Genomic DNA, 26,117 nt, shown 5'->3' on the forward strand with positions numbered 1-26,117 from the left:
GTCGAGCTCATGAGAGGACCAGTCATATTTAGAGTTTTCTGAGAAAATGCCTTCCTTTTTATTTGAGCTTTAGGAAATTGACCATCACTAGAATTTCCGCTTTAAATTAGTATCTTCAGTGTTAGTTGGTAACAGTAACTTCACCATATTGTCATTGAGGTGGGTGGGGTATTTGACTTGCAATTTATTCCTAAGAATCAAGATTTGTTATCAAGTTCAAGCCATGCTCGTATCTCTCCAGTGCCAGCAGGCACCCTCATCCCAGTGCCAGCCCTACACTGAGTTTTGCAGTTTCGAGAGAGCTTTGAAGTGTCATTTCACTAAAGGTGGGACTGGAATAAAAGAAATGTGTACATGCCAAGGAAAGCAATACCTACTTCGGTTTATATCAACTTCAAAACCTGTTTGTTGCCACTTTCAGTGCTGAACACCTTTGTTTTCGAAACAGAGGGGTCGCTCGAATTCATCCTGCCATCATTTTGTATTGCAGCTGGCAATGAATGTGCCTAGAGTGAATGAAGAAACAGGAGATTTGGGTGGGTGGTTATGCCTGAATATATCTGTGATTTAAAAACTATAATGCTGTTCGTGTGCTGTATGGAGAATTTAAAATTTGCCTCTGCTGTATTTTGATGTCACCCTTTTTAAAGGGGGCGTTAGCATGACGTAAAAAATAGTACCCAAGAATCTGGTCCTTTCCATGGAAGAGCTTGGTCTTCAGGGACTATTTGGCTGAAGTGCCATCTGGATGTCTGTGGACAGATGCACCAACCACATTAGATTGCTATAGCCCGAAAGAGCGATTGGCCAAAGGGAAGTATGGGATTGAACATGAGGAAGTGGCTATCTTGCATGACCAGCTTGTTAGCCTTCTCCCTAATGAGGTGGAACACATTTGGTCTAAGAGTACACGAAACCTTTTCCCAAAACCATGTTCTCAGCCAATGAAAATTGAAGTCTGATTTTGTGAGGGCATGCTGTGACAATAACCCACCCAAGAGGAAATTGCCGCTCTCTCAGCCTCCAGCTGGCAGGGCAGGTTAAACACCTGGAAAGTCTGCTGCAAAGGGATGAATGGTTGCAAATTGATAGGTACATAGCAGCCTACTGGGCAACCCCTGCCAAACCAAGCAGCAGTCCTGCTGAACAGAAGAGAGTGGAATTAAAGGAGGAAAGAGCAGAACCGCATATGGTAGGGGAAGAGCTGAACGGCTGTCATAGTTTGCTCTTCTCCCAATCAAGTGTGACTGGCTTCAGAGGACAATGCAAAATCAGAATATATCAAAAGAACTGACCTGTTCCTTGAACGTAAAGTTTTGTTAAAGGCCATTCTGTATTCCTGGGTATTTAAATACTATTGGCATTCCTATAATGTTTAACATTCCTTTGTGTTAGCATCTTAGATTTCATACTGGGCATACATAGAATTCTGAATGTCTATAGTTAATTAATTGGTTGCTATGTATACTTGGTACTATGTACAAAATACTATCCTCCATCTTGGTCGTAGTACAAAATACTATCCCCTGTCCTGTCCCGGCTAACTCAATCTTGTCAGATCTCAAAAACATCTTGTACTGGTTAATACTTGGATGGCAGACTTCCTAGAAAACCCAGGCGCAGACAAAGGGAAAACACTTTTATTCATCTTTTCCCTTGAAAACGTTTTGACTCTCCTTGGGTTGGCTGTGGCTTGACGGCACTCTCCATTGCTGTGTACTATTAGCCAGGTTTGAATGTACTTGTATGTAAAGATGGACTTGTGAGAAATAATTGATCTGAATAAAGAGACCTCTGAATTATAGGGTTGTACTCTACAATGTGTAGCGATCAACATGTAGGGTTCAATAACTCTCACATATCAAAATGCAAAGCATTTGCCATTTGTTACATGTGAGTGCTGTGTAGCATGCCACTATCACAGCAGATTTTGCCGAGACATGCAGATATTTTGTTGTCTGAGATAGCTGGTGTTAATAACCACAAAGTTTCTACTTGCTTAGGGAACCATGAGGGAAAGGAGCATCTTTGGAAACCTATCTCAGCAGCGTGTGCGGAATTTATATACATGGAATGCATATAAAACTGGTCCTTCTGAAAGAGATTTTTCATGGTTGTTAAGTCGTAATAGCAGACTGTTTCAATTAAGGTTTAATTTTTTGAACAGATAAATGAAAAATTACACAGAAGATATAATTAAATGTAACAGCATGTGTTCTGAAACAGGGTTACTGATCTAGAAGTGATGCAAACATGTCACTGCCTAAGCTGGAAGGATATTAAAGCTATAGCTTGATTTTCTAATGTTGAAGTCCTTGTTTCCTGACGCTCCTCTTTCTCTGTGTATCCTCCTTTCTGCTTCTCTTGCAGTCTGCCCACGTCCATCCACACACCATCAGTAATCTAAGAACAGAAAGGGAACCAACCCTTTGTGCCCTCCTTGTCATGGTCTCTTCATGCCATGTATAAATCAAAAAGGTTGTACTGTAGGGCGCCTATTCCACGTCACTCGTAAGACCTTTTGAGTTTGGGAATGAGATGGGTTTCTGACACTACTTCTTTCCTTACATCCATTCAACCTCCAAAGAGCCCGGGCAGAAATCAATTTAGAAAATAAGTTAAAAAACAAGAGAGTTTGGGATTTTGTCCCATCTTTCTCATTTTAAAATACAAATTTGTCCCCTTTGCCTTTGCTGCCACTCATGCATATTTTATATAGTCATTAGAGCCGAGACTTTAAAACACCCACAAATCTTACTTTGCTCACCAAGAATGACACTGTGAGCTTTACACACTTCACTGGGAAGGTTGATGTTATTTTTTGCCATGGCCAGGTTGTGAAATCTGTCATGGCTCTGAAAGATTTGCAAGGACATTATCCTGATGATGGAGGTCTTAGATTTTGCTCATGTCTACTTTCTGTTCCTAATACATTAACCTCTTAGCACTCCTGGAAAAGCTGCGGCCAGTGTGGCTCGTTGATTTCTCCTACCCCTTGCATAAAGTTGAGTCAAAAGTCTTGCATTGATTTCCATCCATTGTATGAAATAGAAGAAGTGTGTTTGCATGTTTCTTACAGTCACCACCATTGCAGAAAGCCAAAGGAATGTGTCAGAAATCTGTGAGACTCTTGGTATTGTTTGGGATTCTCCCCCCCCCCCCAAACTGTAATGATTTATCATGCTAAAAAATGAGGGGATGCAGCCAAAATAGAAATGGGTGACTTCAACCGGCCTCAAATTGATTGATTAGATAGTTGTATTTTATTTTATTATTTATTCATTTATTTTTATATTTTGACAGACAAAACAAAATTCTGGATATTAAGTTTTGGAAAACTTATAGTACAGTACTAAGCAGAGGTATACCCTTCCAATACAAAGTCACTGGGGTATTACTTTGCATAGGATGGCCTTCAGTCTGCAGACAAAGATGATAGGGAGATCCTTTTTTCCCCTGCCTATCTTATTTGATAAATTTCCCATTTTTGTTTGTTTGTTTTACCATTGAATGCCATGTTTATATTGTATTCCTTTAATTCATTTGACTCAAAAACAGTCAGGCATTCTAGTAGCACTATTTCTCTCAAATTTTGTTATCAAGACCGGGGGGAAATGTTGACCTGAGTTGGATTTTGCGTCTGAAATAACCATAAAATAATTGGAACTGTCTACCAAACCCAAAATTGGATAACATCCCTAACTTCAGGGAATATACAGATTTGGATCCAGCACAGCATAGCTTTTGGTGGAAGGATTTCCACCTGAAATTTTCTCACCTCTCCCTTCCTGTTGGAGTTCAAAATGATGCTCTTGAGGGATAAGGGATTCTCAGAAGCATCATTTTAGGAAGCATTTTAGGCTTGGGTAGCATAGAGAAAAGTGAGAAAGTCACATTCTGTGGGTAGGAATCTTTCCACCCACAGAAATGCTGCATTGGATCCAAGAGAATAGCTGCAGAAAGCAGTGGTGGTAATGGTTACATTTTGGTTAACAGTTACATTCTGCAATTTTTGTCTGCTCTTTTAAAGAAATGTAAATTTTAAAAGCCCTAGTTAAAAGGAAAGTGAGCAGAACTGACATCTGTTAGGTATGATAGGCACAGTGCCTAGAGCCCACGCTACTTTTAGAGGCCCATTAAAATGTTTTAATTTTTTTTAAAATCAGAAGAACAAAAATGAAGTTTTAAGGTTGCCCTATGTCCCCTAGAGGACTTTACGCTCTACGGGTACTAACTTGTTGGTGATCCCAGACTCCTGGGAAGTTTACTTTTCCTTGACCAAGGCCAGGGCCTTTTCAGTCCTGGCCCCAACCTGGTGGAACGAGCTCCCAGAAGAGCTTAGGATCCTGTGGGAGCTTCCAGTTCTTGCAGGGCCTGCATGATGGAGCTCTTCCATTAGGATTACAGTTGAGACTTGAGGCCAGGGAATGGAAGATCAGATGGGCCTTATAGAAGAGACCACCACCAGACCAAGTCATCGCCACTGGTGAATTGCCAGCATGTGCTCCCAGAGGAGCTGCGGACCCTGTGGGAGCTTCCAGTTTTCCACAGGGCCCTGAAAACGGAGCTTTTCCACCAGGCTTACAGTTGAGGCCTGGGCGAAGAGAAGATCTATGAGCCTCCCCAAAGGAGGAGTAGCCCACCATATGTCATCGGTGGTGGCTATCCTCTGCCCTGATTTCCCAGCGAGGTGGGTGGGTTCGTTGCCGCCGGTTGTTGGTAGTTCACTAATTGCTGGTTTTATGGGAATACATGGGATTTTAGGGGATTGTATTGATTTATTTTATTTTGTAACCCGTCATGAGCCGGCTTTGCTGAGAGTGGTGAGTAATAAATATATTATTATTATTATTATTATTATTAATAATAATAATAATAATAATAATAATAGTAATAATAGTAATAATAATAATGATGATGTGTAGTTGCCCTATGGCACACTGACATGCAGCCTGTTGTTGCTCTGGGAGTGGAAGGATAGGGGTACATAATTTTAATGGGATTTGATGGGTGTGTGCTTTATGTGGGCTTTTTACTGTATAACCCACCGTGAGATGGCTTGCCAAGAGCAGTGGGAAATAAATCTAATAATAAAAATAATAGTCAGCAGGGAAAGAATGGCATGGTAAAGGTAAAGGTAAAGGTATCCCCTGTGCAAGCACCAGGTCATGTCTGACCCTTGGGGTGACACCCTCTAGCGTTTTCATGGCAGACTCAATACGGGGTGGTTTGACAGTGCCTTCCCCAGTCATTACCGTTTACCCCCCAGAAAGCTGGGTACTCATTTTACTGTCCTTGGAAGGATAGAAGGCTGAATCAACCTTGAGCCGGCTGCTGGCATCAAACTCCCAGCCTCGTGGGCAGAGCTTTCAGACTGCATGTCTGCTGCCTTACCACTCTGCGCCACAAGAGGCTCTTGTGTACAATGGCATTGTACAGAAAGAATAATCAGCTTTTGTGTAAGTGCAGTCCGGTAACAATAGTACTTATTAATTGTATGTGTTGATGTATACATTATCTCAGACATGCTTCAAGAGCTGTGGGAAGCTGTCCCATATTATTCCCCCCACATTGTGTGTGGGACAGAGAGAAATAATTGTTTGCTTAAGGTCAAGTGAGCCAGCGACTTCCTAGCCAGAACTCCATAATGTCTCTCAAGTGCCTCTCTTATACCCCTGTGCAGAGGTGATGCAAGGGTATTTACACAAATCTTATCAGTTATATATTAACAATGCCCACTAATTGATTTATATGCTGCCCTGAGACATCACAGTGAGGGGCGGTATATAAATTGCACAAAATAAAATAAAATAGTTTATTTGCATTTTCCCTAGTAAGAGTTCAGGACAAAGACAGACAAAGCTTGCCCATCTCAAACTTTCTCACCTGCCTAACTATTTATTTTATTTTTATGTATTATATTTCTTACTCACCACTCTTAGTGTTCCAGCTCATGGCGGGTTACAATATAAAACCCCCCAGCAATGACCCCATTAAAACCACACAGAATAATACAAAAACAAAACAAAAAAAAAACATGGTGGAAAAATAATCCTACTCCCATAATGGAAATAGCCGATTGCTTTCTTTAAGCAGCTTACAGAAAACAACAGTATAGGTAAGGATCTTAAAATTGGAATCTGTAAGATAGGAGGAAACAATGCCCTTTAAGTTCTATATCTTGGAGATATGGCATAAAAGATTTGGGCATTTATCGTAGCCATGGATCAGACTTTGATGAAACTGTTCTATATTTCCTCCTGCTGTAGAAATCCCCTTTGGGAAGAGCGGAAATGGGTTTACTGTCCTAGAAATGAGGATTCTTTATGACAGTGATGTGTCTTTGAAGATGAAATGACCCTGGATATGTGAATAAGTTCCTTTGTGCAAATGTCGCTCTTAATATTCAGATTTGTCCGTAGACCTTGGTATTGCTGTTGTCTCTTGCAGGTTTCTTTTATGGGAGATTCTGAGTTCTTATGGTTCTCAATTTGTTCATGAAGCTTAATGTGTCTTGTGTTTAAGACCACAAAGTTGTGATTCCAGCACCTGGGCCTCCATGGTTCTCTAACCCAGTTGTATTTGTCGTTGTATGTGGGCTGTTTTGGTTCATTTTCCATGGTAGTACCTATGTATGTAGAGTACAGCTTATGGTCTGTAAGTGGTAGGGTATTTTTACTTCAAGATTCCAAAAAAATTATGTTTTTTGTGGAAGCAGTTGAAAATAATTGAAGGAGGCTTTTCTACACAATTTCAAATGACTGCCATGATAGAAACCACCTGATCTCAAAGTCAAGTGTGGGTTTTGTTACCACAAAGCAAGTAATGTAGGTCAGTGATCTGTACCAAAACCATTCTGAGTCCAGCATACTTTGAAGTTCTAGCTTGGCATACTAATCTGTAACAGTTCACATATAGTCACTCGTGAGGGATATATGAGTGGGTGTGGAGAGTACACAGTGTCATTCTGTTTAGCTGTTCCTAGAGTCCTGAAAGTAAGTAGAACAAGTGCCACATGGACAAAGAAAAGAGCATTGGAATTTTTGCCCATGAGAATCATTTCAACCCAAAATGCCTCTGCTCAAAATGATTAACAATGAGAAAATGCATTATGCTCCTTCCTCTGAAACCACACTGTTTCTTCTCTCTAAGTGCTAACTAGTAGGAGGTGGCAAGACACAGAGATGTAGCCTACCATAAAGGATGTGGTATCTTCAATGGGGTTTATGATCTTGCCTCCTATCAGCAGTGTTTCCATTTCATGCTTCTGTATGCTTATAATACAGTGAGGCTGTAAAACAGAATTCTTTCATAACATTGTTGGGGCAGCCTGAATGAGGGCAGAGGGGGATATACTTGTATCAAATTATTTTTATATTATTCTTAAACCTCCTTGGGTCATGAGATGCTCAGGAGAAAGGCATGTAAATAAATGAGCAAAAAATATTGCATGTATTAATGTGCTTTCAAAATCTGGATTTGTGTCTGAATCTCCTCCTAAATATTTCCCAAGGCTCTCTGTGTTCCAATTTTCTAGGCAACGGACAATGATGTGGGCTCTTATGGAAAAGTCAACTATTATTTTAGTGATGATCCTGATAGGTAAGTACTTTATTTTATTTTTGGTGTATCTATTTTATTTTTAAAAAAATTCATCCTGCATTATGTCTAAGGAAATCCAAATCAGTTTCCATCAGTTAAAAATCAAACTGAAGAACAACATAAACAATGGGAAAGGTCCTGTGCCTTCCTTGTTTGCTTACAGCAAGTGAGACTTGTATCTGCCTATAAAGTGGAAACGTTCTCTCATGTCTACCGGGAAGGAGGACCCCTTGTATCAGAGGCATAGTCTCCTAGAATTGCTTCATAGCACAGGTTGGGGTATGGGCTATACCTAGAAAGTGTATTTTCTTTTCAAGCCAATGGAAATTACAGTTGGGTTGATTTTAACATTGTTTAATTCTGATATTCAATAAAATATATAACTTTTCCCTCACATATTTATTATTTAAACTGGTTAAACCCATGCCAGACAACTGTGGTAGCTGAATAATGAGTTTTATATCACTGTGAGTTTCACAGGAGATCCACCCCAAAATGGGAATCCACTCAGTAGTCACTGGCCTAGTGCTGAGTTGAACTGATGGATAATGTGGAGAGACAAATGCTGCCATCAGACAAAGGGAAATGGAGGTTAAGGACCATGGACAGCCCCAAAATAGGGCTAGTAGAAGCAAACAAGTTCGGCACTATGGATTAAGGGAGACAAATAGGAGAGATCTGGGCAAGAAGAAATTACTAGTTTGAAAGCAAGAGCACAATACCAGTTGTGTAGGCTGCAGCAAGCTCTGATGACATTAAGCCCTGATGCTTTCCATGTGCACGTGTCACATATTCCTCCATAATAAATTTAAGTTGTCAAGTTCATATCTGAATTATTAAGTAGAATCTGTATTTAGATAAAAAATTAATTATGGAGTAAAACAGATGTGTCAATCCTTTGGACTGGCTTGCTAGGCTTGGATCATCAATATAGGCCAGCAGGAGAGGGGTGGGTAGTGGGGTGGTATGCCATTCCAGTGGTGTGGTGTCAATTCCAGTGAATGCTCAGAAGTGAGGTCATATCATCCTCCAGGATTTGTAAAAACTCTATGGTAAAACCATGGAGTTTTGTCTGAACCATAGAGTTTGTCTAAATCTGAGAACATATCGGTCTCATGTCAGTGGTGTGATATGATGGCATGATACCACTTTTCCAGCAATATGTCCTCCTGTCACCCCAACCAGTGGCAGTTAGCAGCTATCAGATGTCCAGGATTCAGGTAACTCTCAGGAGAAAAGAATTATGTAGGTGTTCTAGCTGAAGAGTGGGCCAAGAAAGTAATTAGGGCTTGGAAAACTACTAAAAGTGATATAGAAAGTTGGGACAGTTAAGTGCTTGCCTGGCTCTTTTTGAGGCTAATCAGCTTTATTTTCAGTTGAATTTATATTTAATCTGGCCATCAAGGTCAGTATAGACAACTCAGACTGGTAGCTGCTCTTCTCCACAGACCTTGTACATCACCTACTACTTATTGATTTACACATTTATATGTCAGTTTTCTCCCCAATGAGGATATAAAATAGATACATTTTCTCTTCTGTCATCTTGTTCTCACAACCAGGCTACAAGAGAGGGACTGTCCAAAGGCCACCCAATGAGCTGTCATGGCAGACTGCAGGTTGAAACCATGGCCTGGCCAATCCTAGCCTGACACTCTTATCACTGCTACCGTACTGGGTCTTGACACCCCACCCCCATGAACTGTATTCCCAGAAAGAGAGAGAACAGGCTAGCACCTGATAATGTTCTGGAGCATTATTTGGTAGTGAATCTCATTTAGATAGATCGATACAGTTCTTCCAGCAAAACTCCCATGCATTTTAATCAAAGGATGGTAAAAATTGTTTTTTGTTTCTCTTAAGAATCACACACCCCATTTCCCATCCCCATGAAATGCAGCCTCCTGAAACTTACTTTGAGAAGAGGAGTGGTGGAAGGGAGAGAAGGCATACCTCCCCCCACCCTGGTCTAATTTCCAATTCACAATTGGCTCCCCTGCTGATTTCCCTCGGCAGGGTTCCAGACACCAATTTATCGTTGTATGTTTCCTTAAATATTGTTGGTTTGCCATTTGGGTCTCCAGATTCTCATTGGACAAGGATACAGGTGTAATCACATTGATTGCTCGGCTGGACTTCGAGACAACGCAGCGTTATACATTGACTGTGATTGCCAGAGATGGAGGTGGGGAAGAGACAACAGGGAGAGTCCGGATTAATATCCTAGATGTCAATGATAATGTCCCTGCTTTCCAGAAGGAATCCTACTTGGGGGCTCTGAGGGAAAATGAGCCTTCTGTCACTCAAGTGGTCCGTGTGAGGGTAAGAAAGATCTTTTGAAATCCCTGATATATTTTTCTTAGCTGTTCCGAGTTTTAGGATGTAGGGAACGTAAGTGTAAAAGACCAATTGAGACATGCCCACTGTACAAGTAAGATTGAAAATTCTGCTTTGGCCAAAGTTGTTATGAGGCATGTTCATCATGTGTTCTGATTTGGGCTGCTCAAAGACCAGCTGGTTGGGATCACATCTTGATCCCCTGTTGCTGTCAGGCATCTGGCTTTCTAGACCTTGGTTTGACTTCTTTGATTATGTTTACTAACTCCACCCAGGGAAATTTCAAGAGATTTGGGAGGGTGTGATTAGGATTTCCCAGCTCCTCTTTCCCACCTCTTTTCCAATGCCCAGTGGGAGGGAAAAAATACAAATTGTCACTAGGCAAAGGTGTGGCTTTTGAGGAAAAATTGGAAATGGCATCAGACCATTCAAGGAACTGCCAACAACAGAGTGTGGGTGATTCATGGAACAGACTGATATCTCTTCCAGGTTTTTCTCAAACAGCATCACACCAGGCCCCAGTGGCAACCCTCTGGACTCCTTCTGGTTGCCAGGTTGTAATTCTGGGAGAATTCCAGGTGTTACCTAATATTGGCCACTCTACTCATGAACCATTCATGGCTGTTTGAAGGACGGTTATTCCCAACTTCAGGCAATACAGAATGAGCAGCTTTCACATATGGGTAGTATCACATTGCCTGATAAAACTGTCATCCCTTTAGTCACTGATGCACTAAAACAAAGTTAAATCAGTTATCAAACTTATAAACTGTTGATAAATCAATGTTTTTTTTAAAAAATTAAATACCCTATTCATTGTTCCTTTCTCTGCTCCTTATCAATAGTAATAGCTGCCAGTCTGTTTGGATTGGAAGAGTTTTTACTCACGTGTGATCCTGCAAAGTACCATGGAAATGTAGTTTTACCTTTTGCATTCATTTTTCATGTAAAGTAAAATTTCATGTAGAGTAAAAATAAATAAAATAGAGAGAAAAGGGCATTTTTGAGTGTTCTCAAACACTTTTGCCTCAATGGGAGCCTCATTATACAATTCACCCCTCCAAAGTGCTTAAGAAGCTCAACAATCCAACCCTAATGAAGATTTTCTGTTGGAACCAACCATTGAGAAAGGAACTTAATTTTGTCACTCAACACAGGATCAAAGGAGTCATGGATAATGCAAGAAAAATACTTATTTTTAATGTGAAGAAATGTGTCACTCTGTTTTTTAAAATCTTTGATGCTGCTTATTTAATCTTCCAGCATTACAAACCAAATGTTTAGTTGTTGGTTTTACATGTTTCGATTGTTTTAAAAAATTGTTTAATTAACTTTTTAAAACTATTCATTGTCTTGAGGGCCCTAACTAGATGTAAACATGGCTAAGTATGTTTGTTTTTTTTACTGTGTATCAAAAAGATGTGCACCATAATGCATCTGCTAGTTATGGTAACAGCAGCAAAACAATTTGATGGCATCTTTGCCAACAGGAAGCATTCCAAGATGTCTGAGGAAGAGCTTTCAGGTCATTTTTGGAAAATACTGTAAGGCCACTTCATGGGTCACTCTAGTGGTGGTGGGGAAACAAATACATGCAATGCAATATTATATAAGTCAGAAGTAATTTAACAGCAAGGAACACACACATACAAACAGAGTGCAAAAAGTTCATTTGCTTTGCTGGAACTGACTGCAGCATGGACCAATACAAGATTCCAATTGTGGGGAGAACAAGATACAAAGAGAGCCTGAGAATTTTTTTTTCAGGAACAATGAATTATATGTTTTTGGCACTATTATCATTGCATTTGCCACAAATGTTAGATCCACAACAAAAAGGTGAACATATCTGACCCAATTCAATTTTATATTACATTCTACCCTACAAAGGCTTGAGCACATTTTCCTTTTTTTTAACCCTTTTTTGGGGGTGCACAAATGTTAGATACCAACAATCTATGTTTTCTGTCACCCTGTCCAGCGCAATGCTTGTAATACCTTTTCTTGTTGTATCTGTGACATATAAAAATTCCAAAAATGACAAAGAGAGAGGGCCTGTGTGACATGAGAATGGGCAAATTATCCCTTAGGGTGTTCATGAGGGCTTAGCATCCATCACTATCAGTAAACCTGCGGTCTGGCTGCGGGAGCAGGTTTGCGCTCCATTCCATCCTGCACTGGGCCTCTGCTTTGGTCCTGAACTGGGGTTGGGTCTTTGCCACCTTCCATCCCATCTTTATTTATTTTTTTAATTTATTTGTTCAATTTATTTACAAATTTGTTTAAAAACCCAGTAAAACTCCATAACCAATAAAACAACCTCTATATAAAACCAGCAAGATATCGAAGAAACCTGGCGGAAAAACTCATCCCGATATAATAAAAACCCTAATGCCATCTTAAGGGGAAAGAGAGAAAGGAGAAAGGGAGAGGGTGCTGAGGGAATTCACCACCATCGCTTCTATGGGAGGACCCTGATCTGCCTGGCCACCTAGCCTCACCCATAGACCTGGCGGAAGAGCTCCATTTTGCAGGCCCTGCGAAAAGCTGATAGCTGCCACAGGTCCTCTGGGAGCTCATTCCACCAGATTGGTGCCAGGACCAAAAAGGCCCTGGCCCTGGTAGAGGCCAAGCACACTTCTCTGGGGCCAGGAATGACCAAGAGATTTACAGAGCGTAAGGCCCTGTGGGGGGGCATAGGGCAACAGGCGGTCTTTCTGCTCCCAGCTCAGGCATCTGCCTGTGCTCTGCAACCAGACTGCTTCAGGGAGGAGGGTTGCTAACCATCTTCTCCATGACAACTTCCCTCTTACCTGGACATCTGTTGTGATTCTGGGAGATCTCTACATGCTACCTGAAGCCTGATATCTAATGCCAGGGAATCCCTCCCAAGCGGCCCTTTTCTCTGGGGAACTCTTTTCTGCAGTCCAGAGAGGAGCTGTCATTTTGGGGAACCTCCAGGTCTCCCCCACCGAGGCTGGCATCCTTCAACCTCCCTGGGGCACAAGGCCACAGAGTCTCTCCCCCCCCCCCCCAGCAGCCCTTTTCTCCTGGAGGGATGATCTCTGCAGTCTGGAGAGGACCTGTGCTTCTGGGAGATCCCCATGTCTCACTTGGAGGCTTGCCTCACTGAACCTTCATGGAGAGCGATGCCACGGCGTCCCCCCTCCAAAGTAGTCCTGTTACCTGTAGGTGAGCTGTCACAGCTGTCACCTCTCCAAAGCAGCCATTTTTCCAGGGGAGCTGATCTGTTTAGTTTGGAAATAAACTTCAATTCCAGGAGATCTCAAGGCCTCCCCTGGAGGTTCAAGAAAGAAAAACTGTCAATCCCAGGAAGCAGAAGACAAGAAAAAGAATCAATACTTGACGGTGCAATAAATTTATTTATTCAAAATAGACTTTATTACCTAGCCAATTATCGATTCATTCTTTGGCTCCTGTGGAGGTTGGCAACCCAACACATGGAGGAGGAATCAAACCCGCCTATTTTTAACCACCACACCACACTGGATCTCAGAACTGAGTGGGAAGCAGGGGAGAGGAGAATGTCAAAACTATGATTTAGGCTTTTGCCATGCAGCCAGCACCCAGGAAGGTCACGGTGCTGGTGTATATGCTAACGCCCTTTGTATCCGTGAGTGCAATGGGCTTTGCCTGTAGTAAAATAATACATTTGCCATTCTCCACTTCACTGTGATTTGAAGTTTGCAGTGTGAAGATTTTTGTTCACAACAGTGAAGGCACATTCCTTCTTTTCCTTGACACCAAGCATCATTGACAGCTTTTATAGAGAGCTATAAATGTTTATGAAATGAACCGGGTTTTTTTGTTTTCCCTCAGCACTAATCTAGAGGGAAAGTGAACAGTTCTCCTATAGACCATGCCTCCTGTCTCCCTCTTTGCTGTACTAGGGGGAAAGGATTTGGGAGAACATATATGAGTCTGCTTTCACAGCATATTCAGACAAGCCAAAACAAAGACTACTGGGAAATATAAATGTCATTTATCAGTTACCTAGGGCAAGAATGACTTATGAAAAACCGCATGAGAGGATCATTCCATATTGAGCATTGACAGAAGAGAGAGGATTAAAATTTTGTCAAGCTAATTTTATTAGTATGATTTATACTAGATTTATTAAGAGTCGCTATGAAAGATTCTGTGAGAGATGGCAGCTGAATATAAGGAGTAACATGAAGGAGACAGATAATAAGACTACTAAAGCACACTGTTTACTGAGAAGTCCCAGAGCCTAAATGCGTGGTGTAGCCAGAGTCAGTGCTGGTCCTTGGTATAATCTTGCTAAACAATAAGGCCATTTTTACTGCATATCTGATGTGGGTGTGTTAAGTGCCCTCAAGTCCCTTCCGACTTATGACAACCCTATGAGTTCCTGACCTATCATTAACAACCTGGCTCAGGTCTTGCAGACTGAAGGCCATGACTTCAGTGATGGATTGAATTGATCTCATGTTGGATTTTCCTCCTTTCTTGCTGCCTTCAACTTTATCTAAGATTATTTTCCTTTCCACAATGAACCTTGTCTTATCATAAGGTAACCCAATTATGATAGCCTCGGTTTATTCATTTTAGCTTCTAGGAAGTGTTCAGGCTTGAACCTATTTGGGAGGATCCACAATATCTGGAAAACTTTCCTCCACCGCCACATTTCATAGTAATTACCCTTCTTGTTGTCAGCTTTTTTCATTGTCCAACTTTTACACCCATACACAGTAATGGGGAATGCTACAATATGAGTGATCCTGATCTTGGTCACCAACAGCTCATTCTTACACAAGGGTTCTCTCCCCGCCCCCCCTAGTTTCTTCGTAGCTGCCCTTCCCAGTCTCTTTGTTGCAGTATCTTGGTTGCAGTTTCCCATTTGGTTGATGATGGAGCCAAGGAATAGAAAATCTTGAACAATTTCAGTTTCTTCATTGTTAACCTTAAAGCTGTGTGATTCCTCAGTAATTACTTTTGTCTTCTTGATATTCAGTTGAGAATCTGTTTTGGTACTTTCTGTTTTAAACTTCATCAATAGTCATTTCAAGTCTTCACTATTTTTGCCAGTAACACGGTGGTCATGTGCAGACTCAAATTGTTAATGTTCCTTCTGCCAATTTTTACTCTACCTTCGTGTAAATCTAATCCATCTTTCCTTACAATATGTGCTGCATACAGTTTGAAGACAATAGGGTGATAAAATACATCCTTGTTGTCTGATACCTTTGCCAGTTGGAAACATTCTGTTTCTCCATATTCTGTCATGACAGCAGAGTATAGATTGTGCATCGGAACAGTCAGATACTGTGGCATACCACTTTCTTTTAAAAACCAATTGTAACTTTTCATAATCCATGCTGTCAAGAAGTTTGCCGTAATCTATGAAACACTAGCTGATTTTCTTCTCTCATATGCTTTTGTAACCAATGTAAATTTGCAATATGATCTCTAGTGCATTCTTTTTCTGAATTCAGCTTGAACATTTGGCATTTCTTGTTCCATATATTTTAACAAGTCTTTGCTGTAAGATCTGGGGCATCACGTTACTTGTGTGAGAAATTAATGCTATGGTTTGATAGTTGCTGAAGTCTTTGACATTTTCTTCTTCTTTTGGAGTTGGGATGTAGATTGTTCATAGTTGTTGACATATTCTTAAGATTTCAATAGACTGTCTGTGATTTGAAATAGCTGAATTAATATCACAGGAGAGGAAAGAAAGGGAAGGAATTGCAGCCTATCTGTGCCCTTCAGCACCTTAGCTCTTGAAACTGATTGTGATCCCTTGGTCTAAGTCTTTGCTTTCACAAGGATCCCTTTCCCTCATTTTGGGTCCAACTATGTGAGACACATCACAAGTTGGCTGTGGGAGCCCCAGTTTGCCAGTTTTCCAGGCTCCACTTATCATGGGATCATGTAAATGAGAACATGTGGACCTTGAGGAAGGGGCATCCCACCCCTCCACCAGGGAAAACATCACAGGAGTGAACACAGAATCCCCTCCCCCCTTGCAGCCCTCCAAGCCTCATCCAGCAATTAAGTGGTTTTTAAGGTGAGTCCTCTTGTGGCCTCTTGTGGCGCAGAGTGGTAAGGCAGCCGCCTGAAAGCTTTGCCCATGAGGCTGGGAGTTCAATCCCAGCAGCCGGCTCAAGGTTGACTCAGCCTTCCATCCTTCCGAGGTCGGTAAAATTACTACCCAGCTTGCTGGGGGGTAAACGGTCATGACTGGGGAAGGCACTGGCAAACCACCCCGTATTGAGTCTGCCATGAAAACGCTAGAGGGCGTCACCCCAAGGGTCAGACATGACTCGGTGCTTGCACAGGGGATACCTTTACCTTTACCTTTAAGGTGAGTCCCCCCAACATATGAATGACTGTGAGTCAAGTCAAGATACTCCCTCCTACTAATGGCACATGTCTCATGTAACTAAACCCTCCACCGGGATGCTTTATGCCTAGAATTTACTGTATCAGATTTTATCACTCTGCAAGTGATTGGGAAGTCCTGTAAGATGCTCCTCATTTTTTGACAGGCTCTCTGAAAGATTTTATAATTTATCTAAAAAGCCAGGTTATGCAAAGTAGGGAGAGCTACATCCCCCCCTGAGTGATTGTATCTTCTCTGCTCGTGAATCTTTAAGGGACTGCGAACATGCTGCTAAATAGAGTTGTAGCCTGACTGACAGAAGCCGTGCTTCCTTTTGGAGATGTTTGAAATGTCTGAGATGAGAGCACATCTCACTTCAGCCTTGTTCATTGGCATGACAAAAGCTGCACGAGCATTGACAAGCTACGCAAGTATACACAAAGCAATGAGCTGAGGAGAGGGAAAGTCAAAAGAACTGCACATCATTTCACCCATACAAATGCCGCATCAGGAACATATGCTCACGAGAACCAAATGATTGCTCTGAATACAGTCTTGTTACCCACATTATTCTCATTTTGTACCATTCTGAAAAGTCAGCAGCTTCTGCTTAGAGGATGGCCAGGCTTCTGTGATTGATCTGTTTCTTGCTGATACAATCTTAAGCTTTTTCCCAAGGAAGGAGATAAAAATCACATTTCCTCACAGACTTGTTAGAACAGCTGGTGTACGTGTGGCATTAGTGTGTGGTTTTCAGGTTGTGTTTGTGCCACACTGGCCCCTCCTGATAAACTTCTCTGCCTCTCACAACCGTCTACGGCTTCCTGAAAAGTTTCACTTTCCACAAGGTGTGGGCCCAGGTAGGGAAACAAAACTTCAGGTTAACCCTCAAAATGGCTGGCTAGGGCACTTTTCAACCAGCTGGTATTCTGCCTTACATTAGGAGGAGATTCATTCATTAGGAAGGGCTCCAGCCCTCGGTTTCAAGCAACAGAGCCATTTCCTTCCTAATCAGACTACCTGTTATTGAAGAAATAGGTGATAGTTCTTGTATCTGCTATTCAGGTATAGCCGTTTGCATTCTAGCTTGCTAAGTCCCTCTTTATTGAAAAAGTACATAACTGCCCCACAACAAAATTCAGAAATGCAATGTTAACTAGTGACCTCTCCCAGAAAATGGTATAAATTGTGCAAGATTTTCCTTGGATATATGTAGAGTGACAGCTGATGTGAACACTAGGTATACCTACACATAATTACAAGAGCCTGTTTCCAAGATGTTTGAATAGAGAATTATCTCTCTCTGCCATATTAAGGCATTTCTTTTTTTTTAAACTAGGCATCAGATGAAGATTCCCCTCCAAACAATCAGATTGCTTACAGCTTTGTAAACGCTTCAGCATTCCAAAGTTACTTTGAGATTACTTTGTCTGAAGGATACGGAGGTAAGGGCATCCAATGTATTGCTGTGATTCATGGGCAAATGTTTTTGTTAATGTCTGATGTCAGTAATCAACAATACGGGACTCTTTCCTTTTCAGTGATAAGCGTTGTCCGACCTTTGGATTATGAACAAGTTTCCAATGGCGTTATTTACTTAGTTGTAATGGCCAAGGACGCAGGTATTCCACCACTCAACAGCACCGTCCCCATCACCATCGAGGTCTTTGTAAGTATTAGCAGTGCTTCTCATTGCACCTTCCTATAATGGATGTTCCTGTACAAGGAAAAGAATGTGATTCCCCTAGTACTTTTGTTCTTGATAGAGTTAGAATTGCACATCAACAGTCTTGTGAATCCAAATCTCGTAAGGCTCCCACAAAATGATTTTACTATTATGCTAAATTATCATGAAGCTAAGATACGAAATGTGTTCAGGTGGTTTGGTAGAGACAGTCAGGCCAGGTCAGGATTTAGACAGCTGACCCTGAATCTTGATCAAGTCCCCCCCCCCCCCACACACACACACTTTGGTGAGAAAAGCTCTCTCCCATCAATTGCTTGGAATGGCTCTTCCCTTGTTTCCATATCTCGATCTTGGATATACAAATGTCTCTCTGAGGTTCAAGAAAACTGGGATCCTACAAACAGGAAAATGGAGCCCTGTTGGTTTTCTTAACACTGGAAGAGAATATTGGCTACATGTTTGTGCATTATTTTGGGTACATTTTGAAAATTGTCTAATAAAATGTATAAGTAATAAATGCATAAATACCTGGAGGAAACAATTACCTCCCCCTCCCCCCAAAAAAGATCCCTTTGATAGAAATTTGGGGGGTGGGGAGAGAAATACAGAGCTCCTGCTTCACTTTGAAACATGCATGTCTGGTTATAAGAGTGGATGCAACCCTGTTCTTCAAGAAAGAAAACGGGCATGTGAAGCAATGTTTAGCATTTCCATTTTTGGCTATTATGTCTGGGAGCAATTTGCCCCACCCATGGATGCAGCTGTTGGAACCCTGGAGCAGGGTATGGAATAGATTAAGCTGCTTGATGCTGCATTTGAATTGGTGATGATGACCCCCTTGCTGGTAGCCAAAATGCCTTAATTTTCTGTTCCAGCATTCTAGCATTGACAGCCAGCCTCAGAAGGTCCCTATAAGCAAGTCCTTCATAAATTGGGGTGGGGGGGGGAGGTTCTGTGCACAGCAGAGGAAGGTAGGGAAAAGACATCAGGTGTCTGACAGGAGAATGACTTAATTTCTTCCTATATGAAGTTCAAGAGGATTAAACAAAGAATATTCGTTTGCTTTTTCTCTCTCTCCCCCCTCCAAAGACCTAAAGGTGCCTGAAACCAAAGAGCTCTGATTCTGACATGAATATCAAATGCACATTAGCACTTGAAGTGACAGAAATTATCCGTCACTGAATCAATCACAGCCAGCTGTTTATTTTCTCAAATGCTAGCTGTCCCCGGCTGAAATGGGTGGCTGCCATTGTCCTGCATCCCGATGCAAACATTCTTATCAGGAACAGTGACGTACACACATAAATTGGCAACAGAGTTAGTGTATTGCTGTTACACAGCAGGATTAAATCAGATTGTGAAAATGCAACAAAGTGCAACAAGCATTGTGATTCAACAAAAGCTCAAGGAAAGTAGCAGCCATGGATTCTGCTTTCTTGATAACCTTTCCATCTTAGCCTCGGCCTAATCAGATATGACTTGTTAAGTGGCAGGAATTTATTGACCAAAGTTGGGGGGAGATCCTTGTTGTCACAAAAATTGACTGAGCTTCTCCTCGTCCCCGTCATATGATTATGAAGGTAGAATTGATAAGAAGCAATGGAGGGCTAGAGGGGTTTAATTGAGGCTAAGTACCTCCTCCCCATAGCTGCTCTTTGGACAGTGTAATCCCATCTGTCTAAAGACCACACTTGAAAAGGTCATTTCCTTCTGGTTGATTTCGTACATGGGTGATTTTTAAGTAGCTGTCACATTCTGCACTTTCCGGACCAAAAGGAATCCCCCCCCCTTTCAACAGGAAGGGGGGGAAATAGAATGGTGATGATGATGAATTGGCTCACAATGGTACTTAAGTAGCTGAAATGAAATGAGTGTGAGTGAGTGAGAAAGAGAGAGAGAGAGAACCTGCATAGCAGGGCAACTTTTTCATCCTTTGCTTGTTGATTTTTAATAAAGAAGTGAAACTCTCTTTGTAGATTTCCCATTAGGGGACAATAAGCTTTTGTAGAGGCAACCACTGGGTTAGAACTAATATTGAGCATGAAACCAGCGTCCTAGGAAATATCACCACTAATAAGTTTCTCTGTAGCTTTCATTCATTGACATTCTAGGTGCCATTTTGTGCAGCGAGCCAGCAACTTTAACTGTGCTTAAGTCTCTCATAAAGGAGACTTGCTCATTTACTTAGGGTGCTGTTGATTTACAAATTCCTTCACCCTAGAGCAAGCTATATAATTGCTCGTCTGGTTAAAAGGAAGAGTATAGATGAGGAAAGGAAACAAGGGGAGGCTGAGAAGGTTGGGGCTGAAGCCCTTTAGGTCAGTTTGCAGAGGCTCAGTCGTGCTGGTCCAAATTACATTTCTTCAGTACTGAGCCTGAGTCCCTGTCTGTCACCAGCACAGAACTACCACTGGACTTACACTCAGAGCCCATACACAATATCAATATTTCCCAGAAGCAAAACAACAATTGTGTGATATATATGGGGGGGGGGTATGACTGCCCCGGGGCCCAATAAATAGTAACCATGATGAATAAGAACATGAGAGAAACCATGTTGGATGAGACCAATAACCCATGCACTCCAAAGCTCTGGTTCACACAGTGGCCAAACCCCAGATGCCATCAGGACTAGTGGGGCCAGAACTCCAGCAACCCACCCTCCCAGTGTTGCCACCAGTACCAAGAATGCAGAGCATCCCTGCCCCAGACATGGCGTTCCATCTATACCAGGGGTAGTCAAACTGCGGCCCTCGAGATGTCCATGGACTACAGTTCCCATGAGCCACTGCCAGCAAATGCTGGCAGGGGCTTATGGGAATTGTAGTCCATATATATCTGGAGGGCCGCAGTTTGACTACCCCTGATCTATACATTGTAGCTAATAGCCACTAATGTACCTCTGCTCCATATGTTTATTCAATCCCCCCTTCAAGTTGTCTATGCTTGTGACAACCACCACTTCCTGTGGCAGTGAATTCCATGCGATGATTATTCTTTGAGTTAAGAAGTCCCTCCATTTATCTGTTCTAAACCTTGTTGTTGTTGTTAGTTGCGAAGTCGTGTCCAACCCATCATGGCCCAATGGACAATGATCCTCCAGGCCTTCCTGTCCTCTACCATTCCCCAGAGTCCATTTAAGTTTGCACCTACTGCTTCAGTAACTCCAGCCAGCCAGCTCATTCTCGGTCGTCCCCTTCTTCTTTTGCCCTCGATCGCTCCCAGCATTAGGCTTTTCTCCAGGGAGTCCTTCCTTCTCATGAGGTGGCCAAAATATTTGAGTTTCATCTTCAAGATGTAAACCTGCTGCTCATTAATTTCATTGAATGGGTGCCCATGAGTTCTTGTATTGTGAGAAAGGGGGGAAAGTACTTCTTTCTCTACCTTCTTTATCCCATGCATAATTTTGTAAACCTCTTTCATGTCACCCCTCGTTCATCTTTTCTCCAAGCTGAAGCTCCCTAACCTCGTTAACATTTCTTCTTGGTGAAGGTGTTCTATCCCCTTAATTACCATTTTAGTTGTCCTTTTCTGCACCTTTTCGAATTCTATACTATATTTGTTAAGGTGCAGTGCATAGTATGCCAAATGAAACTGCTCCATAGATTTATACAGGGACATTATAATACTGTCTGATTTTTTACAGTCCCTTCCTAATAATCCCCAGCATAGCATTTGCCTTTTTCATTGCAATGAGTTGACATCTTCAGTGACGTATCTACCACAAATCCAAGAGCTCTCTTCTGATCAGTTACTGCCACTTTGGACCCCATCAAAGTCTCTCTATAGTTAGGATTTTTGGCTGCAATATACATTATTTGTATGTGCCCTCTCTGAATCTTATTTGCCATATTGATACCCATTCACCCAGCCTTGACAGATCCCACTGCAACTCCTCATACTCCCCCCCCCCAGTTCTCACTGCCCTAAACAATTTGGAGTCATCCAAACACACAGCCAACTGCAAATCACTAGACCTAGTACCAAGCCCTGCTTACCACCTTCCTACCACCCTCCCACTGCTTACCACCTTCCACTTTGAAAACTGTCCATTTATAGATGTATAAACCATTATTCCTGTTCCCTGTTAATTAACCAATTTTTAATCCACAAGAGGATTTCTCTTATCCCATAACTGCTGAGTTAATTTAGGAAACTTTGTTGAGGAACTTTTTGAGAAGCTTTCTGGAAGTCTAGGTCAGTCACCATTGTCTACATATTTGTTCACCCCTTCGAAGAATTCTAAAAGTTTGGTGAGACAAGATCTTCCTTTATAGAATCCATGTTGACTCTTCCTCAATAGCTTTTGTTCATCAGTGAGCCTACTGATTCTGTCTTCAATAATGGATTTGAATAAATTACTTGGCATCGATGCTAGACTGACTGACCTGTAATTTCCTGGATCTCCTCTGGAACTTTTTAAAGATAGTGGTTACATTCCAGTCCTCAGGAATGGAGACTGTGAAAGACTGCAGAAGCTTTTCTGAGTAAAAGCCCCAGCTGGCCAGCCTTGCCCATTTTACTGAAACCACTTGGTGAGCATCAGGAATGTTGTCAGTGGGTGCCATGGCAACTGAAAGCATCACAATGGGGATCCCTGCTGTATTCTAAGCCCAGGAAGAGTCTTCTGACCTTCAGAAAGATGTAGGGGGAATGTGAAGCACTACTGGGGCCTGTGAATCTGGAAAGTTTTCTTGGAGATGCTTCCATACAAGAAATGCAAAATGGAACTGTTTTAAATCATTAACATGCCTGTGCCTATAGACATCCTTTTATCTCTTTGGATCCCATGTAATCCTTACTGCAACGTGGAAGGCTAACTCCATGTTCCAAGATGGACCATTACAATCTCTCCCATGTGCATTTTTCTTAAATTTGAGGCTGATATAAATGAGACTAACATTTGAGCAACTAGGCATGGAATTATAGACCATTTCCGTATGAGGATTCTGCCTCTAGACAGCTTCTAGTTGCTAGCGGGTTTTAGAGTCCCCTCCATAAGACATTGCCTGCATCCCAAGGCTGTCCAGGGACTGGCTCGAGTTTTGCCCAGATGTGCGTCGGGATGAGGTAAATTGCAAAAAGTGGATTTGCCACTCTTTATCTCGCATCAGTGAGCAACCAGAGGCAACCCTGTATGGAGAGGAAAAGCATTGTAGCATTGTTCCACCCTCACACCCACCCACCCCTCTCCATTTCTTGCTCCAAGTAATTTCTTTAAAAATAATTAAATAACTGGTGCGGTCCTCATTGCAGTGCTACCACAAAGTTGCATTGTCAAATGTAAAATAAAATCTTGTTTACAGACCATGGTCTTTTGGGGATCAGGAAGGCAAAACACAGTCCCATTTGTGTTTTCTGGAGCTGGGGAATGAATGGGGAAAGGGGGGTGTAAATTTTTTTAAATTAAAAATGCATCTGTGTTGTAGCATCACCGCATAGCAATGCAGAGGTGCCTTTTTTAAAACACAATTTCAGGGCTCGGGGGGGGGGGGAGTTTCAGACCACGAGATTACTGCTGTGCTGTGATTGGTGGCTTGCCAAGGAGTAGGGGGGTGCTTAATTTTGCTTTCCCTTGCAGCCTTGTTGGGAGACAAAAAGACATGATGGGGCAGAGGGAAAACATGGAAGAGTTCTCCCATGACAAGGGCTGCAAATGTGTGGTTTACCATCCCGCATTTGCAAGCAGGAGGCCACTCATGTTTTAGCCCTCCATGCAGAAACAGTCACATTCTAAGATAATATATGAATGTGGAATCCCTAGATGGATTTCCTGTGTTATTGTCCTCCTCCAACCTCCAACACCAATAACCCCAACCTCCCCAATTTGTCCATGACAAATACACTTTATAGTACTGGGAGAACAATGTGCAATAAGGAGCTCTGCAGAAATCATGAGTCATGTGGAGGCTGATTAAAGGCCACCTGCTCCTAGCAAAAATAGCCAGGGATGGCAATTTAATTATAACATGATGGGCATCACTGGCACATGAAATTACCTAAAATATCAAATTTAATAGCAAAAACATCCATCAAGGCTTGAGGGCCAGACTAGTTCCTACTGTGGTTTAAAAAAAAAGTATGGCAAAGTTCATCAGTTTGTGATTTTTGGCTTGGTCTCTCAGCATTACAACTTCCTTGTTTCAAATCAAGCATCAAATAGAGCCCAAGGACCTCTGCCTTTGAGTGCATTGTGTATTTTCTGTTTTTTCCAATGGGATATGTATAGCTTTCAAGTGAAATGGAAAGGGAAGCATTAACATGAAAGGTCCCACTTAATTCTTAAAGAAAATATGAGGTTATATTTCATTGCAAGCTTTCTGGTACACATGTAATTCATCATGGATCTGGTGTTCAGAATAAAATATCAAGAGAAATATATAACTTGCCTTTTTTCAGGATGAGAGCTAGCTGATTATGTTATCCAAGGTCTCCAGACTTAATTGAGGAAATCAACTTTTAATCCTCCCATTTATCAAGGAGGGCCTTTGTACTAGCATGAGTTAATTCCTTCCTCTCTAGTGTGTCTTTGGGTAGGTTTCACCAAATATCTGAATCTGAAAGATACTGCTTACATGGCTGTGAAGTTTTGGACACACTAATATATATTGTATTGGATTACGCAGCTTTTTCAGTTCAACGAGCTGCAATTCAGAACGATTTGACAGATCTAAATTCCAAATGCAGTTTGAAGTCCCTCATTATAAAATGAGACATTTTTCTATTCTGTTTCTGTGTAGGTCTAAGCACACACTTGTAGAATGATGGGGGAGTACAAAATACTCTTGTGTGAGCAGAGTAAAAGATTGATTTTGCAAAGAACAAATTCAGTTTTTGTTTTATATACTGCATAATGCTATAAAAGTCTACTGTAGAAACAATATCCCACCCAGTATTTTACAGGGTGTATATAAAATCCTGTTTGGCTTTCATATATCATCAGCTATAAAATTCCATTTTTGGTGGAATCAGATTGGTTTAGATCATTTTTTGTCTTACAAAATTAGAAACATGGAATTCGATGCAATATTTTAGTAGATAGCTAATTGTCTAAAAAGCTGCATTGTAAACATTTAGTTTAATTTTTTCTGAAATTTTTATACCTATTGACAGTGCAGTTGGCTCCCACAAATGTTGTGCTGAATGGAATGGGAAACATTTTTTCTTCTTTATTTTAATGCCCATATATTTGTCTGTGGGTTGTATATATTTACTTCCACAATTTTGCCCGCATAGTCAGCTGGTTTACTCTTGAGCTAGAAAGCAACGCTTTACAAATGAAACCTATTGACAATATAGTCCAGAAGAAGACATAGTATGCGTACGCCAGAAACAATTTTTTCCCCATAGATAACTTTGATGCAGCAATGGAGGTACATTGGGAAGCTCTTCTTTGTGGATGGTATCCCTTCAGGTTGTGCCTTCATTACAGAGAATTGCAGACAGCAGTGAAACTACTGTTGGAAATTGTTAGTTGAACTCTGTCATTCTCCACGGCAGTAGCGTGATTTTATACTGTACTGGACAGAAACAAAGTTATCAGGAGTGTCTTAGCTTCTGTATTAGAACCTTGGCCAGAGGCCAGATCATGGACGCACATCTCTTTCCCTAACTGATAACTTGGATTGCTCTTATACGGTCACATAGGGATCACTTTCCTAGGCCTCTTTCAGATTGATTGGGGCCAGGCCTGACTCGGGTTGCCAGGTCCAGGTTGGGAAATTCCCGGATATTTTGTGGTGAAATCTGAGGACTGCGGGGTTTGGAGAGGGGAGAGGCCTCAACAGGAATGTCCCAACCTGGACCTGGCAACCTTAAGGGTTGTGGCTGGGAGATATGTTGTGATGAGCTGCTGCCACTGCTGCTGGGGGGGGGGGGGTGGGGTGCAGAGAAAGTAGGTGTGTGGTTGGGAACAGCTCTGCCACCACTGCTGCTATGGGGAGGTAGAAGGAGGTGGATGGTCTGGAGAGTGATGGGGGACAGAATAGGATGAGTGGAGAGATGAGGAGGTGGAAATAGAAAAAGAGTTGGTGAGGTGAGCAGGCAGAAAGAGAAAGTGGCAGGCATGGAGGGGAGGGACTAAGAAGAGGGATGGCAGAAGAGAAAGACTCAGACTGAGAGAAA

The 26,117-nt window shown here is 41.8% G+C and overlaps 1 protein-coding gene and 1 long non-coding RNA gene across 4 annotated transcripts in view; one reads left to right on the forward strand and one right to left on the reverse strand.

Annotated features, from left to right (window-relative positions):
• CDH23 (cadherin related 23) overlaps nucleotides 1–26,117 on the forward strand; it is a 556,038-nt gene that overhangs the window by 353,514 nt on the left and 176,407 nt on the right. For all 3 annotated transcript variants that reach the window (XM_077350522.1, XM_077350520.1, XM_077350528.1), the window contains exons 14-17: nucleotides 7,538–7,602; nucleotides 9,687–9,924; nucleotides 17,646–17,751; nucleotides 17,848–17,975. In XM_077350522.1, the coding sequence (XP_077206637.1) occupies nucleotides 7,538–7,602; nucleotides 9,687–9,924; nucleotides 17,646–17,751; nucleotides 17,848–17,975 (537 nt within the window). The remainder of the gene's footprint in view (nucleotides 1–7,537; nucleotides 7,603–9,686; nucleotides 9,925–17,645; nucleotides 17,752–17,847; nucleotides 17,976–26,117) is intronic.
• LOC143843836 (uncharacterized) lies at nucleotides 347–22,517 on the reverse strand. Its single transcript, XR_013233708.1, has 3 exons — nucleotides 22,382–22,517; nucleotides 13,126–13,237; nucleotides 347–506 (listed from the first exon to the last, which is right to left on the reverse strand). It is a non-coding gene; the product is annotated as an uncharacterized LOC143843836 (long non-coding RNA).

The sequence above is a fragment of the Paroedura picta genome, chromosome 8 (genome assembly GCF_049243985.1).
Source record: "Paroedura picta isolate Pp20150507F chromosome 8, Ppicta_v3.0, whole genome shotgun sequence".
NCBI lineage: Eukaryota > Metazoa > Chordata > Lepidosauria > Squamata > Gekkonidae > Paroedura > Paroedura picta.